Source organism: Acanthisitta chloris, unplaced genomic scaffold, assembly GCF_000695815.1.
Source record: "Acanthisitta chloris isolate BGI_N310 unplaced genomic scaffold, ASM69581v1 scaffold10904, whole genome shotgun sequence".
In the NCBI taxonomy this organism is placed as follows: Eukaryota; Metazoa; Chordata; class Aves; order Passeriformes; family Acanthisittidae; genus Acanthisitta; species Acanthisitta chloris.
The window spans coordinates 39,427-56,020 of NW_008671038.1; the positions used below are offsets into that span (position 1 = coordinate 39,427).

Genomic DNA, 16,594 nt, shown 5'->3' on the forward strand with positions numbered 1-16,594 from the left:
ACTTACTTTATTCTTTGCTATGTTTGATAGCATATGTAACACAGCTAAAAATAAAAAAACATTCCTAGCCTAAATGTTAGTCTAGAAAACAGACACCTGGCATAAAGCACTGGTGGGCAGACAAGTCTTAGAAGTCAAACTGGAAAATACTGCTAAATGTCATAATATACTGACATTAAAACTTACACATATAGAGAAAAGAGCAGAGAATGTTTGCCATCTGTAAATAAGAATTTCACCAAACCCTGCGCTGCTTTTACATCACATGGACCATGAACTATGCATAGGTATCATCCACTGCAATGGCTAATGTTTTTATTGTTTCTGGGTGTTGAATAGACCCCATATTTTTCCTACATACCCTGAAAGCACATATGCACTAGCAGATGAACCAGCACTGCAAGTATTACTGGTATCCTGCAGTACATGATGATCAAGGGATCTGGGAGATAGCCTCTCTAACAATGTCACCTCAAGATCTAATCTTTATCCCAATTCCATTGGGATAATGCAGCAAATGTGTCTGGACAACAGAACTGCCAGTCATAGATTAGGTCAACAGCAACCACAGAAGAAGCCATCAAGTAATTTTCGCACGTATACCAAAAGCCACAAGTAGTCCCTAGCAGATATTCTTCCTACATGAAGAAATTTTTCATAATCTATTACAGGTAATATATAATTTGTAAATAATAAAGCAATTAAATACTATAACAGCAACTTAAGAACGTATCTAATTGTACTACTTTCTGAAATATAATTAACTAAAATGAAAAATCTAATGAAGCAAATTCAGTAAACACTGTATAGCAAATGCTTGTGAGAATCGAATGTAACTGCAGACCAAATAATGAAATTTTAAGCTGCTCAACACAGCAGAATTATTTACACCTAAATGCAGATATACCATCTCAAAAAAAAACCCAACAGATCGACTATAAGGTTTTCTAGAAAGTCATCAATTGTTCAATGCATATCTGAAACCTTACGGTAAAATCTCATCTACAACAAGCAATCAGTAACAGAAGATTTGTAAAGCCTTTAATACTGTAATGTCCCAAAAGGCAAAACCAGTCTCACTCCACCCATACTTCACCTGCTACTTTTATGAGCTAACCTTCCCCCATTCGATAACAGTAGAGTCACCACCAGTCAAAACCCAGAGAATTTGCCTCCTGAGTCCTGTTCCATCTGAGATAATTCATGCTACAACAGAAATCTTTATTCCCTAATGTATTTTAAAACTATGTCCCATCCTCAGAAGTGTTCAAGGCCAGGCTGGACAGGGCTTTGAGTAACCTGGTCTGGTGGAAGGTGACCCTGCCCATGGCAGGGCTGTTGGAATGATACGATCTTTAAGGTCCTTTCCAACCCAAACCACCCCCTGATTCTCTGGTTCTGTGAAGTAGAATACACACAACACTGTCAGTTACAGCTAAAGGTCTGTGTAAGGAAAATGTCTCTGACAGTTCTCTAAACAGTCTATTATCACTTTGTCACAACCACTAGAGACCGGTGCAAAAAAACAATGTAAAAAAGCTTTCAGGAATTCCAAAAATTATAATAAAATAACCTGCAAGTTAGAAAAGAGTTTATAAAGGAAAGAGGAGGGGCTATGCAAAAATATTTTCCCCTCTTCTTAAGAAGGATACTGTTCAATTGGAACATGCAGTAGACAAACAGCCCTGCTCATTCACCTCTAAGCCAAATGGATGCACCTAATGTCTTAGTACAAACATCACATGAGGTTTTATCCTAAAAAGTAACTACTGACAATGCAAATAGCAACCAGAAATAATTTGACATTTGAGTCCTGGATTTCAACAAGCAAACATACCAAATGATGCTTTTTGATCTTTTAGTTACATTTAATAAAAGCTCATATGGCCACTAAGGTGCTAAGATCTCTTTCGGACAACAAATGGAGGAATCGCATAAGGAAGGTTTAATTGCATCCAACTGCTCAGCAATGTCTCTCTCTGATAGCTCCTGCTGTTGGATCAACATCTTCAGCAAAACCATGCTGCAAAGAATCACTTTTTATGTCATCTGACACATACAGGGCTTAGAGCGAATTACACAACAGTTCAACAGAGAGAACAGATTTCTTCAGAAGTACTGAAGAAACAGTTTAAATGTACTAAGCAGTCAGAGTACTGTAACTTAAAAATCTCTTTAAAGGCACCTTAAAGGGTTTTGAAAAAAATGTACAAAACAAGTGGTTACCCCAAAGCTATAATCATTATTTACAACTTCAATAATTAATTTTGCACTGAAAAAGTAGTAACATCTATGGGAAGGAAAAATATATGACAGAATATACACAAACGCTAAGTTGACATGAGAGTAAGTCATCATTCAACAACTCACTTCCTCTTAAAATTTTGAAATTATGCTAGCATGACTTTTTTCAAATTAGACTGTGGCTTTTAAAAACGGTTTTAAATAACCTGCTGGTCTGGCTGCTCCATGAAGTTGGTTTTGTGCTGTTTTATCCTTTCCCAGTTTCCCCTCAAACAGCCGATTTCAGGCAAGTCTGAAGGGCAGAAGCTTTGACTCCATTACAGAAGTTTTGTACAAAGAAGCAGAGAGAGTGCGCATCAGTGTTGCTGCTGAGGAGAGGAGGGCTCAGTCCCTGTGTGAAGTGCCAGGCTTGCCCTTGCACCCTGCCAAACTGCAACTGCAGACCAGTCAAAGAATGTGCAGCTACTTGCTGAAGCAAGAAGGCCAAGCACAAACAGCAAGAGAATATAAGAAAGCTGAGGGCATCACACAGGAAGAGAGGGAGAAGAAAGAAGGGATGGATGTCACAAGAAAATTGCTGGCAATGTCTGGGGAATACTTGCTGCATTCACGGTGGGTTTAATCCACGAAACACAAAACAAATCCATCAGAAACTTATGTAATAGTTCTTTATGTACTGAAATCTTCCAAATCAGGTAATCTGATGTCTTGCTAAAAGCCTATTTACTCTTCTTTGATTTGACTTGCTAACACTTTAAATACACATTGAAGTAAAACACAGACATTCCCAAATCCCCAACTTATTTCCAGGCATGTCATTTCACCAACTGCCAAATTAGGACTTGGGCAATGACCTCTGGGCAAGGAAGTGAACAGATCATTGAAGCATCTTCAACAAAAGCCAGGGAGTGGTGGCTAACTTCAGCAGCTCCAAGCAGGGACAGAAACAAAACACAAGTTACAAAAGTGTTTATACAACTCTGGTGAGCAACGTACAATAAGGAACAAACTAAGAACTTTCATCTCTGCTGAAACTTGATGGAATTTATGCCACTGACTTTCACAGGACTGTAATTCGAAATTTGGCTCCAGGGAAGTTTGACGTCCCCTCCCCCCCTTTAAATCTGGCATCTTAAAATTTATTTTCCAAATGTGTATGGCAACATTTTCCTCAAGTCTTAAGTAAATAACGTACTGAGTTCTGTATTTAAAGACAAGTTACTTAAGGGAAGTGATCAGTTTTTGATAGCTCCATCCCAGACCTCTTTCTTTCTTAGCAGAGTCAGAGCTAACTGTTATAGGTCAATAACCTTTCAGAAGAAGCTTGTAGTGTAACTACCTGCTCCCATGGGAGGAGAAGCATTTTCTGAACTATTTCTTTTTAATATGTGCAATTTAATTAAAGCAACCTGTGACTCTCATGCACATGCTTTGAACTAACTAATAAACAAGAGAATCTTAACAGAAGATGAGTTGGGACAATGTGAAATTTTGGGAGAAATATTGAAAGCTATTAATTTTAAGATAGCAGGCAAGGGTACTTTATTCATATCTTCAGTGAAATGTAGTCTAAATGTATTGTCTCAGGACAATAAATACGACCACCAGCCAAAAGCAACCTTCAAGTAAGCTTATCTCAGATAGCTTTCACACATTATATTACTAGCTAATGCCATATCTTTCCTAGACTGAAGAACTCTTAGACAAATACCATTATCACATGACCTACTTGCATTAATTTAAGCACACACAAAAAAAACCCCATATAGCCTCTTATACTGCAAAACTTTTCTTAAGCTAAGCTTCTACTACTTTACTGATCTTCACACTTCCTAGCTAGACATTGTCTAGTAATACAATCTGTATAATACCCTTGTTTCTGAATGCATTCCAGCATTAGAGAAGCTAAGAAAAGGAAAATTTATCTTTAATTCAGCAAGAGGCCTCTGGGAAGACCACATGCAAAATACACTCCTCAGCTTTAACTCTGCAAGTGTGCAATGGCCATTTTGAGTTGTCTGGGATAGAATAACCTTTCCAACCAATTTCACTTTTTGTGATCTCAAACTCTGTCTTTCCAAGCTGAAAAGCTGCCCCTCTTCTTCCCAGCATGAGTACCATTCATTGTATTATGCTCTAGCTCCTCTAACTTGTTATTTGGAGGACATGAAGGAAGAAGGTGATAAAAACAAAAGGTTGCTCTAATCCATTTAGTACAAATTAAGAACTTCCCTTTACCTGATGCTTTATGGGACATATTCACCTTTCTACTTTTTTTTTACCCTTATCTATTCATCTCTGCCTCACTATCCCTCAATCTTGATGGACTTTGTCCACCTCGGAGGTGATTCAAAGCTGCTCTGAAAACTATGGAAACAAACTAGCAGGGAAGAAACCAAGAGTCAGAAAAGCAGCCTAAGGAAGTCAAAATCAGCATCTTCTAGTTGCCAAATGCCAAACCCAAAACTGCTTCTTGTTGTTGTTTGTTTGGAACAATATTCATAGATTCATAAAATCACAAAATTTTAGGGGTTGGAATGGACTTTACAGATCATCTAGTCCCAATCCCCCTGCCCTGGGCAGGGACACATCCTCATTAGATCAGGATGCTCAAGGCCTCATCCAACCTGGCTTTGAACATTGTCCGGGTTGAGGCATCCATTACTTCCCTGGGCAACCTGTGCCAGTGTCTCAACAACCTTGAGAATAATAAACTTCAATTTGAGTCCACGAGCCTTTGACCTATCACTGCAGTTCCTAACAAAGAGTCCCTCTCCGGCTCCCTTATAGGACCCTTCAGATAGCGGAAAGTTGCTATGCAGTCTCCACACAACCTTTTCTTCTCCAGGCTCAACAGCCTCAACTCCCTCAGCCTGTCTTCACAGGGGAAATGCTCCAGTCCTCTTATCACTTCGTGACCTCCTCTGGACTTGCTCCAGCAGTTCTATGTCCTTATGCTGAGGGCATCAGAAATACTTGGGATGTCAGAACAAGTGCATGATTCTGGATTATGGACACACTTGCTATGTTGGTGCAAGTTTTGCACATTAAACCATCACAGATTCACAGATTAGGGGGACAGAATAAGGCTGAAACATATCCATGCTTGAAAAGACATGTTTGTTCCAGTATTTGGAAGAAAAGTTAACATAGGTATCTCTATTCTTTATGCAATGAAGAGATGAAACTACAATGACAGGTGGTAAAGTAGTTCAGTGTATTAACACATGTGCTGATTTTCAGCACTGGAAGTTGCCATCTGACAAAGGCAAATACTTTTCACTGTTTGGCAACAGATTTGGGACACAACTTATGATGGTTCTTCCCCAAGAAACTCTAAGATAGCCCAATTATATGTCTCCAAAGGAGCTTCTGCTCCAGATGGCCGAAGTGAAATACTTGCTCCAGTCCTAGCACTCACTAGGAAAGTGAATGAACAACTTCATGATACTTATTTTTGGACACTCCAAGAGAAGTCAGCAATACAGCCATGCAGATCAATCTTTCCCTGCCAATGGCTATAAATGTTCCCTCTGGAATGCTCCCAACTCCTGCCAGTGCAGTGATGGAGAAAACACACCCAGACCCACAGACCCTTCTTATGCAGAAGCACCACCATGTTGTGGTGAGCCCTCCACAGCCTAACCTAGTGAAAAAATGCATGTTATGGAGGTAAAGCTTATCTGCACAGCTTCTTTTTATACAAGAGGATCACACGGCAAGAGAAAAATCTCCACCCACCCCTGCTCCAGCACCTATGTTTGTCCCAGGACAATGCAGGGGAATGTGGGCAGCCATCCCATGGTTTTTTAGCATCAACATCACCCATATGACCACCACAGCCAGCAGCATGCTATCAACATACTCTGGGATGGTGTAACACACACAGACCTGCTTCAGCCAAAACACTGTCAAGGGATAGCTGAAGGGCCTGGTTTGGAAAAAAAAAAAAGATGTGCCATCCCCAGCAAGCTGAAGGGACACACACACCTGCAGAATTCATAGTCAAAGGTGCACAAAGGCCCAAAGTATACAAGGTCTAAAGGCACCCAACTGACACGAGTGCTTGTGCCTGACCACTGAAAAATCATGCATACAATCTTAACACAGGCAGATGACAGAGCTATTATGGGCTTGAATTTGTAGTTATTTGGCAACAATGACTATTTAAAAGCTTGAATAGGTAATTTCCCAGGTCATCATTTCCAAAACAGAGTCCCTGGTCTGCTGGAGGCAGACAAAGGCATTAACTGCAGTAAATGTGATTTGATGCTACTCTTACTGTGGTATATATTTAAATACAGTACTAATGCAGTACTTTTGTAAAGTGCAACAGCACCCCTGGCTGTGAGTCACTTTTCAAAGGGACCTGCTGAGTTACAATTTAAGTCATGCACTTTGATGAAATAATCAAGATCCTAGAAGTCAAAAGCCAGTTTAAAGTTTGTTGTGACATCCAGGCTGAAAAGACACATCCTGGACCCAGCTTTAGTTTCTGCCACACTGAAGTGCAAGTAATGTCACAAGAACAACCTAGATGAAGTCAGATGAAGCCACATAGCCTCCTGCAACTCCTGGTTACAGTGCTAAATAAGATGACTACTGAAATGGTCATGATGCAGGCTGGCTGTGCCATCAGCCTTGGGCCACCAGTGTCACTGCCTGGTCTTAAAAAGCATTTCTTGCTCAGAAATACTTCCAATAATTACCCTTACTGCAAGTGCATTATGATCATAAGCCTTGCAGTAATGTTAGCAAACAATAAAACCCTCCAGAAAAAAGGTGGAAGCCTTGCAGGTAACATACAAAAAATTTCTACTTGGAACCCTTTTTTGCTTCATATTCTTCACTGATTTACATTTAACATAGTTTTAAGAGAGGATATTTAAACAGAAAAGTGAAGATCCTACCTTAACACACAAGTTCATTTTTTGCTACCACACAGACAAGTGGATTTTTACAGAGTGATAAAGACAACAGCAGGAAAAGGCTGTTGTGCTAACAATTCACAAGAAAATAGGTACTAAAAAAACCAAGCATGTAAACATAAAAAAAAGTTTCAAATGCTTTATCACAATACTGAAGCACTTTACAGTTCTCTATACTTTGAGCTACAGACAAAGCACTAATAATTAAATATTCCTTCCTCCCCTTTAATAAACCTATCTGTGCATGTTGATTGGTGTTCCAATAAGCTTGGATGAACAATCCTATGTGAAATAAAGAAGAGTTATCACTAAGTACAGCTGCTGCCTATCCAGCAAGAACAAAGGAATATTTACCACCACTGGCAACAGCAGCATCGTAAAACTAAACCCTTAGAATTTCTAACATATTGCAGAACACTGGAAAGTTGTAAAGTCTGTAAAAGCATTTTATTCCTTCTCAGCTCCTAAATGCAAAGATTAGCTGAGAAAGAAGTGGAAGGTGGAAAGGACAGGAAGGAAGGAGTATTAGCTGAACTTAATTTGCAAGCTACTCTGTGTAAATTTCAGAGAAAGGGCTTCGAAGGACTGGGATTTTATTTTTTTGGCATGAGAAAGTCTGAACAATGACTGAAATTCATGATTATTTTTTTTTTTGCAAGTGACAAATGGACTCCTCACTTCAAAATGCTATTTTTATTACAACTGTTTTAGAGACCAGCAGGTAAGACAACAAAAACAGAAAGAGCAACTTTAAAAAGGGTCTGCCAAATAGTGCAGGCATAAAGTCATTACACAGTTAGAGCAAGAAAGGTTTCACAGGGTTATCAATAAAGCAGTCTCTTCTGGTGACACATAAAATACTTGTTTTATGAGTTATCCTCTGAAACAACTTGTCTGAGTGCACTCTGATAATGCAGCTGAGCCAATCTATTAGCTGGCAAAAAGATGTCAAATGGGATCAGCAGCCTACCTCTCACTTATGAGCTCCCAAAGACACTTTGCTTTTACCTGGGCTCTGCTGCTTACTGGACTACATGATAATGCTGACTGCACTCACTCATGTGGCAGAAAGTTAACCTACCAAGTCTCCTGTCAGCTGAAGCTGAACTGGTGTATTAAACAGCAGACTCTGAACATCAGGGTATCTGTAGCACACAAGAGTAGGGCTGGGGCTGCCGTTTTTGGCAGCAGCCTAACTTAAGTTCTGTCCTTTTTATCTTTATTGTGCCATTACTTTCCCCAGACTTCTCTTGGTTCTGTCTCTCTTTTTCCTACCAGGGAGATATGCAAGTGTTGCCACAATACATACTGAATAACTAATGGGAAAAAAAAATTAGTGAAAGCAGGCAAGTCTTCAGGAACGTGTTTTGGTGTTTCTTCCCCCCCCTCCCACCCCAACTGCAGAGTTCAAACAAGCCAGTCAACCACCGAGTTTCACACTACTTAGAACCTACTAACTTTAAATATACTTTAACTGGTTAGAAACATATTCTGCCAAGACTTGAACATGATCTCCAAAGCCTTTTGAAAATATTAAACCTTGCCTAAGTGACTTAAGTCCATAAGTAAGGCAAAAGGTTCCCCATTGCTGTGTTAAGGTGAGATCCAAATATAGTCTCTTTAGCACTGGAACTCCTAAGGAGCCCAGGGAATACCTTGACCGTTAGTTACTCACAACCAGCCAACACACTGCTCTTCATTTCTAAGACTATTCATTTTGCTGCTCATTTTCAGGACTCCACTGTAAGAAAATCTGGCTGTTCCCCATCCTCTGTCAAAACCTCTAGCTTCTCTAATATTTCCATGACATAGCTACGTGTCAGGTATTAGAAGTCAGTCAAATTAGTGTTCAAAATTAATGACTAAAAGGCCGCAAAAGTTATCAGAGTAAGGTGAATTAGAAAGACTGCTGTACACAATATATTAAAACTGCAAAGAGTTTAAAGTCAATCACTAGACCACATTTTTCCTCCCTCTATAAACTCTTTACTAAAAGCCAATTAAATAGACCACAGAATTATTTGTGTCTAGATCACAGACACAAATCACACAGATCACAGAAGCAGTAGTTCATTTTCTACAGTCAACCTTTAGAGCTACTTTAAGCCATCAAAATGCTTTTCTGGGTTGAGATCTCACACCTATTTTTAATTTTTAAACTAAATGGCAAAATTACCTGGATTGGTTTTTTTAGTTTTTTTTTTCTGTAACCAGATTTCCCTCCCTATATTGAAAAAGTCTTTACCTTAGTGTAATTGACACTGAAATCTCAAAACATTGAAAAAGTCTCTACCCTAGTGTAATTGACACTGAAATCTCAAAACACATAGAAATCACAGGAGACATTGACATAACATTTGTATTTCTGTAAGAAGTGTTACCTAACCATTTACAACAAAATTCAGTCCCTGGGAATTACATCTGAGATATCTGGAAACCTTTACAGCTTAACTACAGAATAAAACTGAGGCAGGTGGTATAGGTTTCAACAAACACACATACATACCTATACTGGAGGTATAATCGGTGGCTCCAAAGATCAACTCTGGTGCCCTGTAGTACCGAGAGCAGATGTACGAGACATTAGGTTCTCCACGAACCAGCTGTTTTGCACTGAAAAGGAAACAATAACATCTCAGTAATGAACGTTTTTACAATAGTGCTGTGCAGACCAACATTAAGCTTTGGTAGTCTTCACCCATTCCCAATTCCTAAATGCTGAAGTACCGTGTTCTTCTAAGCTGATGCAAACCACCAACTCAGTGATCTACTGTGAAACCAGTCCAATCTATCAAGCATCTACCTTATACTGGACATAGCTAAGCAAATTCTGACTATAATCTAGGTGATAAATACAGATTTTTGGCTGTCAGTTGTCGTCTGTGAGATACAAAGGTTTGTTCATAAAGAAAAAGAGAACAGAAAACAGTTCAATCAAATGTAGTTACCTTCTAACTTCAAAACCTCTGGATACTCACCAGAACTGAAAGAGGGATTTCTGTTTGTTTGCTTTGCTTTGGGTTGTTTGTGTTTCTGTTAGTCGACTTGTTTTTGGTTTGGATGGGTTTTAATTTCCATCACAATATTCTGTCTCTTTGCTATTTAAGGGAGTGTACTATGAGGTAAAAGGGACACAAGGAGACAAAGGAAGAAAACCCTTTGCCATTGTATTCTCATGTTTAACATGAAGGCTTCATTTATACAGCAAGAAATCACCCACAAAAGATCTAACCTACAGTGTTGCCTCAACCACTAACTTTGAAAGAATCCAAGAAAAGAATGGACTACGAGGGCACATTACTTTAGGAACATGAGTCTATGGACATATTACACTTCTTTCTTAATTAACAATTCCTAGACAAAAAGGAGGTGCAAAACAAAGTTGCCTTTTTGGAAATACGACATTCAACTAAGTAGCACCAAACACTGTAGAGTGGTAAGCCAGCCAAACCCAGTGTTCAGCTTTCCAGATACTCCTCACTGCCTGAAGGGAAGGAGGACTCCCCACTACCCATTTTAAAATGTCTCAGTTTGCTGTTTTCTATATAGAAACTACAATTAACAATTATCTCACTGATAACAGATTGTAAGTACTACCTTTTTATGCATTGCTATTTTTGAGTTTCAGCGTAATTCCTACTTCGCTCCAACACGGGTGAGGTGGAGCTGAGGAGATTCCTGAGCCACCAGGCATGACGATGCACTACTTGAATAACCATCTGACATTCCCACTCACTATGGACGAGCGAATTTAGCAACAACAGCTTCCGTGACCTCTCACACATATGCCCTAACTATTTTAGTCTGCAAAGTTATAGCACAATCTAAAGACTCAACTTTCCCAGAGAGAAATCTGCCTCCTGTCTCAGCGTGGATTCCCAGCACTTCTGTATCAATTCTAAGATGGGGGCTGCACTCTAAAGGTGATTCACTGGAATGTGCCATTGGAAACTAGGATGTAGATGCCCACTCTCTGAGAGCTTCAGCTGGAAGTGCTGCTGCTGATCCTGAGCCTCTGTGGTACTTGCAACACTAAGTGAACTGGTACACATACAAGCAGATGAATAAAGTGTAACATTAGCCTTTTTAAGTTAACTATACCACTGTGCCTATCCCCTCTACCCCAAACACATTTCACCGCACTATTTGGTTGGATTGTCCCATGGTCCAGTATTTTCCCTGTGACAATGTATTTATTTTATTTTTCTAATACCTGCAAAAATACCCGGTTTGAACTTTAATTCCTTCCCTCTTAAAACCCTTTTTCAGCTCTTGCCCTGCCCTACTCCTCTCCACCATTATGAATTCATTTTGAGGGGAAAATAGAGTATCAACAACTCCTCTTTCAAAACTACAAATAAAGACTTTCTGAGGGACACAGAGGATCTCTTGGCAAAGTTGCACTCAGGTTCAGTTTGAAGGAAGATCTTTTCACCAGGTTTCAGGCCACATATGTACTTACCTTCCGAAGTCGCAGAGTTTTAGAACAGCTGTATCAGGGTCCAGCAAGAGGTTCTGTGGTTTTATATCCCGGTGGCAGATCCCAAAGGAATGGATATAGGCTAAACTCCGGAACAGCTGATACATGTACAACTGGAACACAGAAACACCAGTCAAAACAGGGTAAACAATTAGTTTAGCACAAACTCTTACTAGAAGAGAAACAAAGTCACTCAAGAAAGACCCTACTGGATGCATATTAGTGCCATTAAGATGGGCAATGTGTTCCCTTTGCCACATACCCACACATGTGGTTCCAAATTGTGCATCTGTCCTTTTAAAAATTAGCAACACATCAAAAAAAATTGTGCCATTTTCCCAACAATTATAAATAATGGCAGTCATAAAAAACATACATAAAAGTGTTTCAGCTTGCTTTATATATCAGCCTCTTCATAGAAATGAAGTATTCCAGGTTATTAAAACACCTGAAACCAAACGACTAAAAACCCAACCCGAAATCCAAAAGAAAACCCTTCAGTTGATGAAGTTATATTAAATGTTGCCCAAAGACAAGGGTAGTGTCTCAGCCTGTCACTGAAATAAATCTGCTAGTGTCTCTTGCTGAGGGGACAGAGTCATTTTAATTTCAAATCTCTGGACAAAAAGAGCAGGCAAATAAAACCAGCTGTTCAGAATAATTTTATTCAAGGCACAACAAAAAAGTTTGCTGAGGGAGAGTTTTCTCGGCCTCTTTCCAAGGCTGGTTAACTCCATAGCAAGAAAGACTACAGCAAGGAGAGATGTTATGAAGCCAAAAACTTCACAGGACAAGGTAACAGGGCAAGAGGAGGATGTCCAGCTGCTGGAGCTACACACTTTCAGTTATGGATAATAAAGAGCTGCTGGATAAAATTAGGGCTGTATAGCATATACAGTCACAAAGGCATGGAAAGCCCTGTTTAAAAGGTTAACAAGAAGCTGACAGGTTATTTGTTATTTTTGCTGTATCCCCCACAAGGTTCTGCTTAAAATTAATCTACAGGCAGACTATTCCACCAGAGATGCACCTCCATGTCTTCCTTTTCTAAGCACAGTCTCCACAGTCCACCTTTAACTGTCTATAAACCCAGGTGCAATTACTAGATATTGGTATCAGGTCATGTTTGCCTCACTTGCACCACTATCTTTGTCCTCACACTTTCTCTCCCCTAGGAGCAGGAAGAGAATGCCTTGAATTTTGGCTTTAGGTCTCTGAGTTTTCGTATTTGTTTCTGAAAACCACAACTCTGCACAAAGAAAAGCAAACAAGCATGTTTTCCAAATTGCCTGTTCTAGACATGTTAAGTATGCATTGTGCAACTGTATTGCAACATACTGCAAGAGACTGCTTTGACTTGACGGGTCAAGTCAACACATGAGGGATTTACAAAGTATGCCTTTCATCTCCACACAGCAAGCCCACAATTTCCAAGAATTCCTTACAGTATGTTAGAAATTGCAAATAAAAATTAACCAAAAGATTACTAGAACAGCTTCCCTGCAGTTTTCCTTAACAGTTTCTTTGTTGCTCAGGAAAGAGCAGCTCTCTGCCTGCCTAGGTATAACAAACAGGTATGATCTGACCTTTGTGCATCCAAGATGTCAGGAAGATTGCAAAAGCCTTAATGATGTTGAGGTAACATGATCTTTTTAAATACAGGATTGTGTGCAAGGCTTGCCTTGCCAGAAAAATAAGAGCAGCCTTTCAGGCTACCTGGAAGGGGAAGTCCCAAGCACCCAGCAAGATGAAAGAGTTAAAGCAGAATTTTCTCTCCAAGCATAAGAAAAATTTTTCTCAAGTTCCCACAATGAAGAACAAATAGGGCAGGAATACCGACAAAAGATATATAATCGATTTATCAAAAGCTAAGCTAGCAGATTTTTGGGAGCACATAACCTGAAGACGTGCTGTTCCACCAACAGACCAAACAGAATGACCTTGCAGTAGAAATTGTTGCTGCTGGATGATAAAATTCTGTGCTTTCTTGAAAAACAGGCACCAGTGCTGGCTATTGCAGAGACATGCCATGTAAAATTTATGCACATAGTTATGGCACAAAGCTTCGTTATTGAAATAATTGCTATTTGTAGCTTTCACCTTGGTAGCTTTCATCTTCTTTCAACCCAATTAAAGCTTTTTCTTAAACCAACCCTCACATTAAGCATTACACTTCTAAAAGAGGAGTCTGGAGAAATCAATTTGGATCAGGAAAATTTGTTGCTAATTTCCATTTAATATTACCATTTAATAAAAAGTTAATGCCATGTGAAAAGATCACCATTCACTAGTGTGTAGATTGTGGTCACTGCAATATATGAAATGCAACTACATGACCCGGATGGGTCCCACATTTGACAGCAAAGGAGAAATTTTACTTATTTTGGCCACTGATGCAAACAACTCAAGTAAGGCTTTGAAGCCACAATGCACATACAAGCATCTTACCCCATATTGGTCTTGAAGACAAGAGCCAGTGAGGTCCAAATGGGGACAAAAATATGCCTTTCATGCCCACAACAAAAGCACATGAACTCTCACTCATATGCCAGGAAAAGGGGAAGATAACAGATAAGAGAACATCTTCCTGACATCCTCTTTCAGTTCATGACCTTTATTCTATTATGTCTTCATCATCTCAGGAAACCGAAAGCTGCTAATCTGGTTGGTGTCAGCCTCTGTCTAAGCTGCTTCAAAAACAGAGCACTCCCCCCACAGTCAGTCTCCCCCTCTCATCCCAAGATTTCTGCAAAACCAGAAATCTGGAGTGCTTGTTTAAGCCTATCAATCCTCTATTCCTCCTTAGCCATAACAACTAATAATTACTTTTTTTTCCTTGCCTCAAGATTTCTGTGCTTCTAAAAATTTGAGAAAACTTCCTATGTCAGATAAGAGTGTCCACAGAGTCTATTTCTGTAATAGCCTTCTTCACCTAGACACATACACCAGTTACCTACCTTGACATAAATCATAGGGAGTGTCTGTTTGGCCCGACTATAATGTCTGGCAACTCTGTATACTGTTTCAGGAACATAGTCCAGCACCAAGTTGAGGTACACCTCGTCTTTCTGAAAGAGAACAGAGAAGCAAAACAAAATTAGCAATAGATTTGATGCATGAAGCACAATTAAAGCATTCAGAGAAACCTAAAAGAGGAGAAAGCTGTGTAGGTTGTAAGCCCCATCTTTAGTGGGAGTGTGAACTGCTGCCAAACTATTTTGGCTTTGCACTTGTTCATTAATACTTTCGTCAAACTTAGGTTTAAGGTCACATTAATTAAAACACAACACAAGGCACTTTCTGATTATATGGGGACAAGGATATAACTGCCTTATCCAGTCAATATTTTCATTAGGAGATATTTCAAGGTAACATCTGCATAATCATTTAAAGCAGCGTATTAACTCATTAGTCCCTTTCCTGCCAAAACCCAAGAAATGTGAATTTAGAAGTCCCAAACTCAGTCCCATATAACAACACATCAAAAAAAGTTCAAACAACCTACATCTTTTAGAAATGTTACTTTGATCTTACTGAATTACCAACTATTAAGAGATTAATAATGCATAGTAACCCTTTGTAGACAGAGTCAGTGTTAACACTTGTAACCATTCTGTTTGCATGTATTTAGATGGCCCAGTTATCTCTGACTTAAACATATGAACTTACACATGGCAAAACAGGACAAGCCAAAAATGAAGTCTCAAGTGCAATTTTTAATATCTAAAATCAGGTTAGAGGTTCATGTGAACATAACACAGAGAAACAACAAAAGTAGCTTTTTAATAGGGTACTTTGTTACATTATAAAGTACCTTATTATACACTAGTAAAGGAAAGAAGGAACAAAAAGGACTTAAATGACAAAGTGCTATAATCATACAGTGTCTAACTACAGAACAGCAAATTTTCTCCAGTAAAACAGGTCTTAAAGAGACTTTAGATATTTTAATGCAGTCTTCTGTGCAAATCCTATCAGGACTGTGAATACATTTAATGTTGGGGGTGGGTATAATTAACTATATCAACTTCAAAAATTATTTTTGAAGCTAGATGAGTTATCCAGAAGTAACCTCTCCTGTGCTTGCTGTATTATCAGCTAGAACTTTTCTATAAAGAAAGACAATACATAGAGACTTTATGTGGATGGAAACAGCACGGAACTCTCAGGTCTTCCACTGGCTAGGTATCTTAACATCCAAAACCAAACCTCATTTAGCTACAGCAATTTAATAATACTACTATGACTTAACACATCACTTCAGGCATGGAGTGAAGTGTGTTGCTCTCACAGTGCTCTGCTTTCCTTACCTCTGTCCTGCCACAGCAAAGGGCAGCAGTCTTCAGGGAGTTACGGAATGGTACATGGTAGCCCACAGAGAAATACACACCTCGAATACACAATGTGCAGAGAACTACTGGGTTTGTGTGTTGTTCAAGACCCAGAATTGAAGATCTCTGTTCACCACTATTTGACAATAAAGACTTGTATTTTCAGGACATTTTAATAGCTCTTACCAATACCTTCTAATAGGCCGAGTCACCTTTCAAGGCCCTGCCTTTATCACTCCTCCCCACAAAAAGATGCTATTTTTAAATATCATTGCTTAAACAACGGTGGTAATAGCACCAGCACTAAGCAGATGTCAATACACTAACTTGTATCTGGTCTTATGGTACTCCTGGAGTACAGACAAGGAGCAGCAGACTCCAAAACCCTGCCTACACTGGTGCATCCCAGGGCCATCCCAGGAACTGCAAACAATGTGAAGGCATCTTAAGATCAGGCTGAAGAACAAACTTCTTGAAATGGATGAGAAGGGACAACTACCACCAGTACAGAGGAAATACCAGATGGCTCTGCAACTCCCCAGATGTGCAAATGTACACAAGACAAAAAAAAAGTACTTGTATTTTAGCACTTTCCCTTCTGCAACAAGAAA

The 16,594-nt window shown here is 39.3% G+C and overlaps 1 protein-coding gene across 1 annotated transcript in view; it reads right to left on the reverse strand.

The window, feature by feature from the left end:
- The window catches only part of LOC103801526 (glycogen synthase kinase-3 beta), a gene marked incomplete at its 5' end in the record, with an annotated part of 91,837 nt that overhangs the window by 38,445 nt on the left and 36,798 nt on the right, over nucleotides 1–16,594 (reverse strand). The window contains 3 exons of the mRNA XM_009073942.1: nucleotides 9,679–9,785; nucleotides 11,635–11,765; nucleotides 14,610–14,720. Coding sequence (XP_009072190.1) covers nucleotides 9,679–9,785; nucleotides 11,635–11,765; nucleotides 14,610–14,720 — 349 coding nt within the window. The remainder of the gene's footprint in view (nucleotides 1–9,678; nucleotides 9,786–11,634; nucleotides 11,766–14,609; nucleotides 14,721–16,594) is intronic.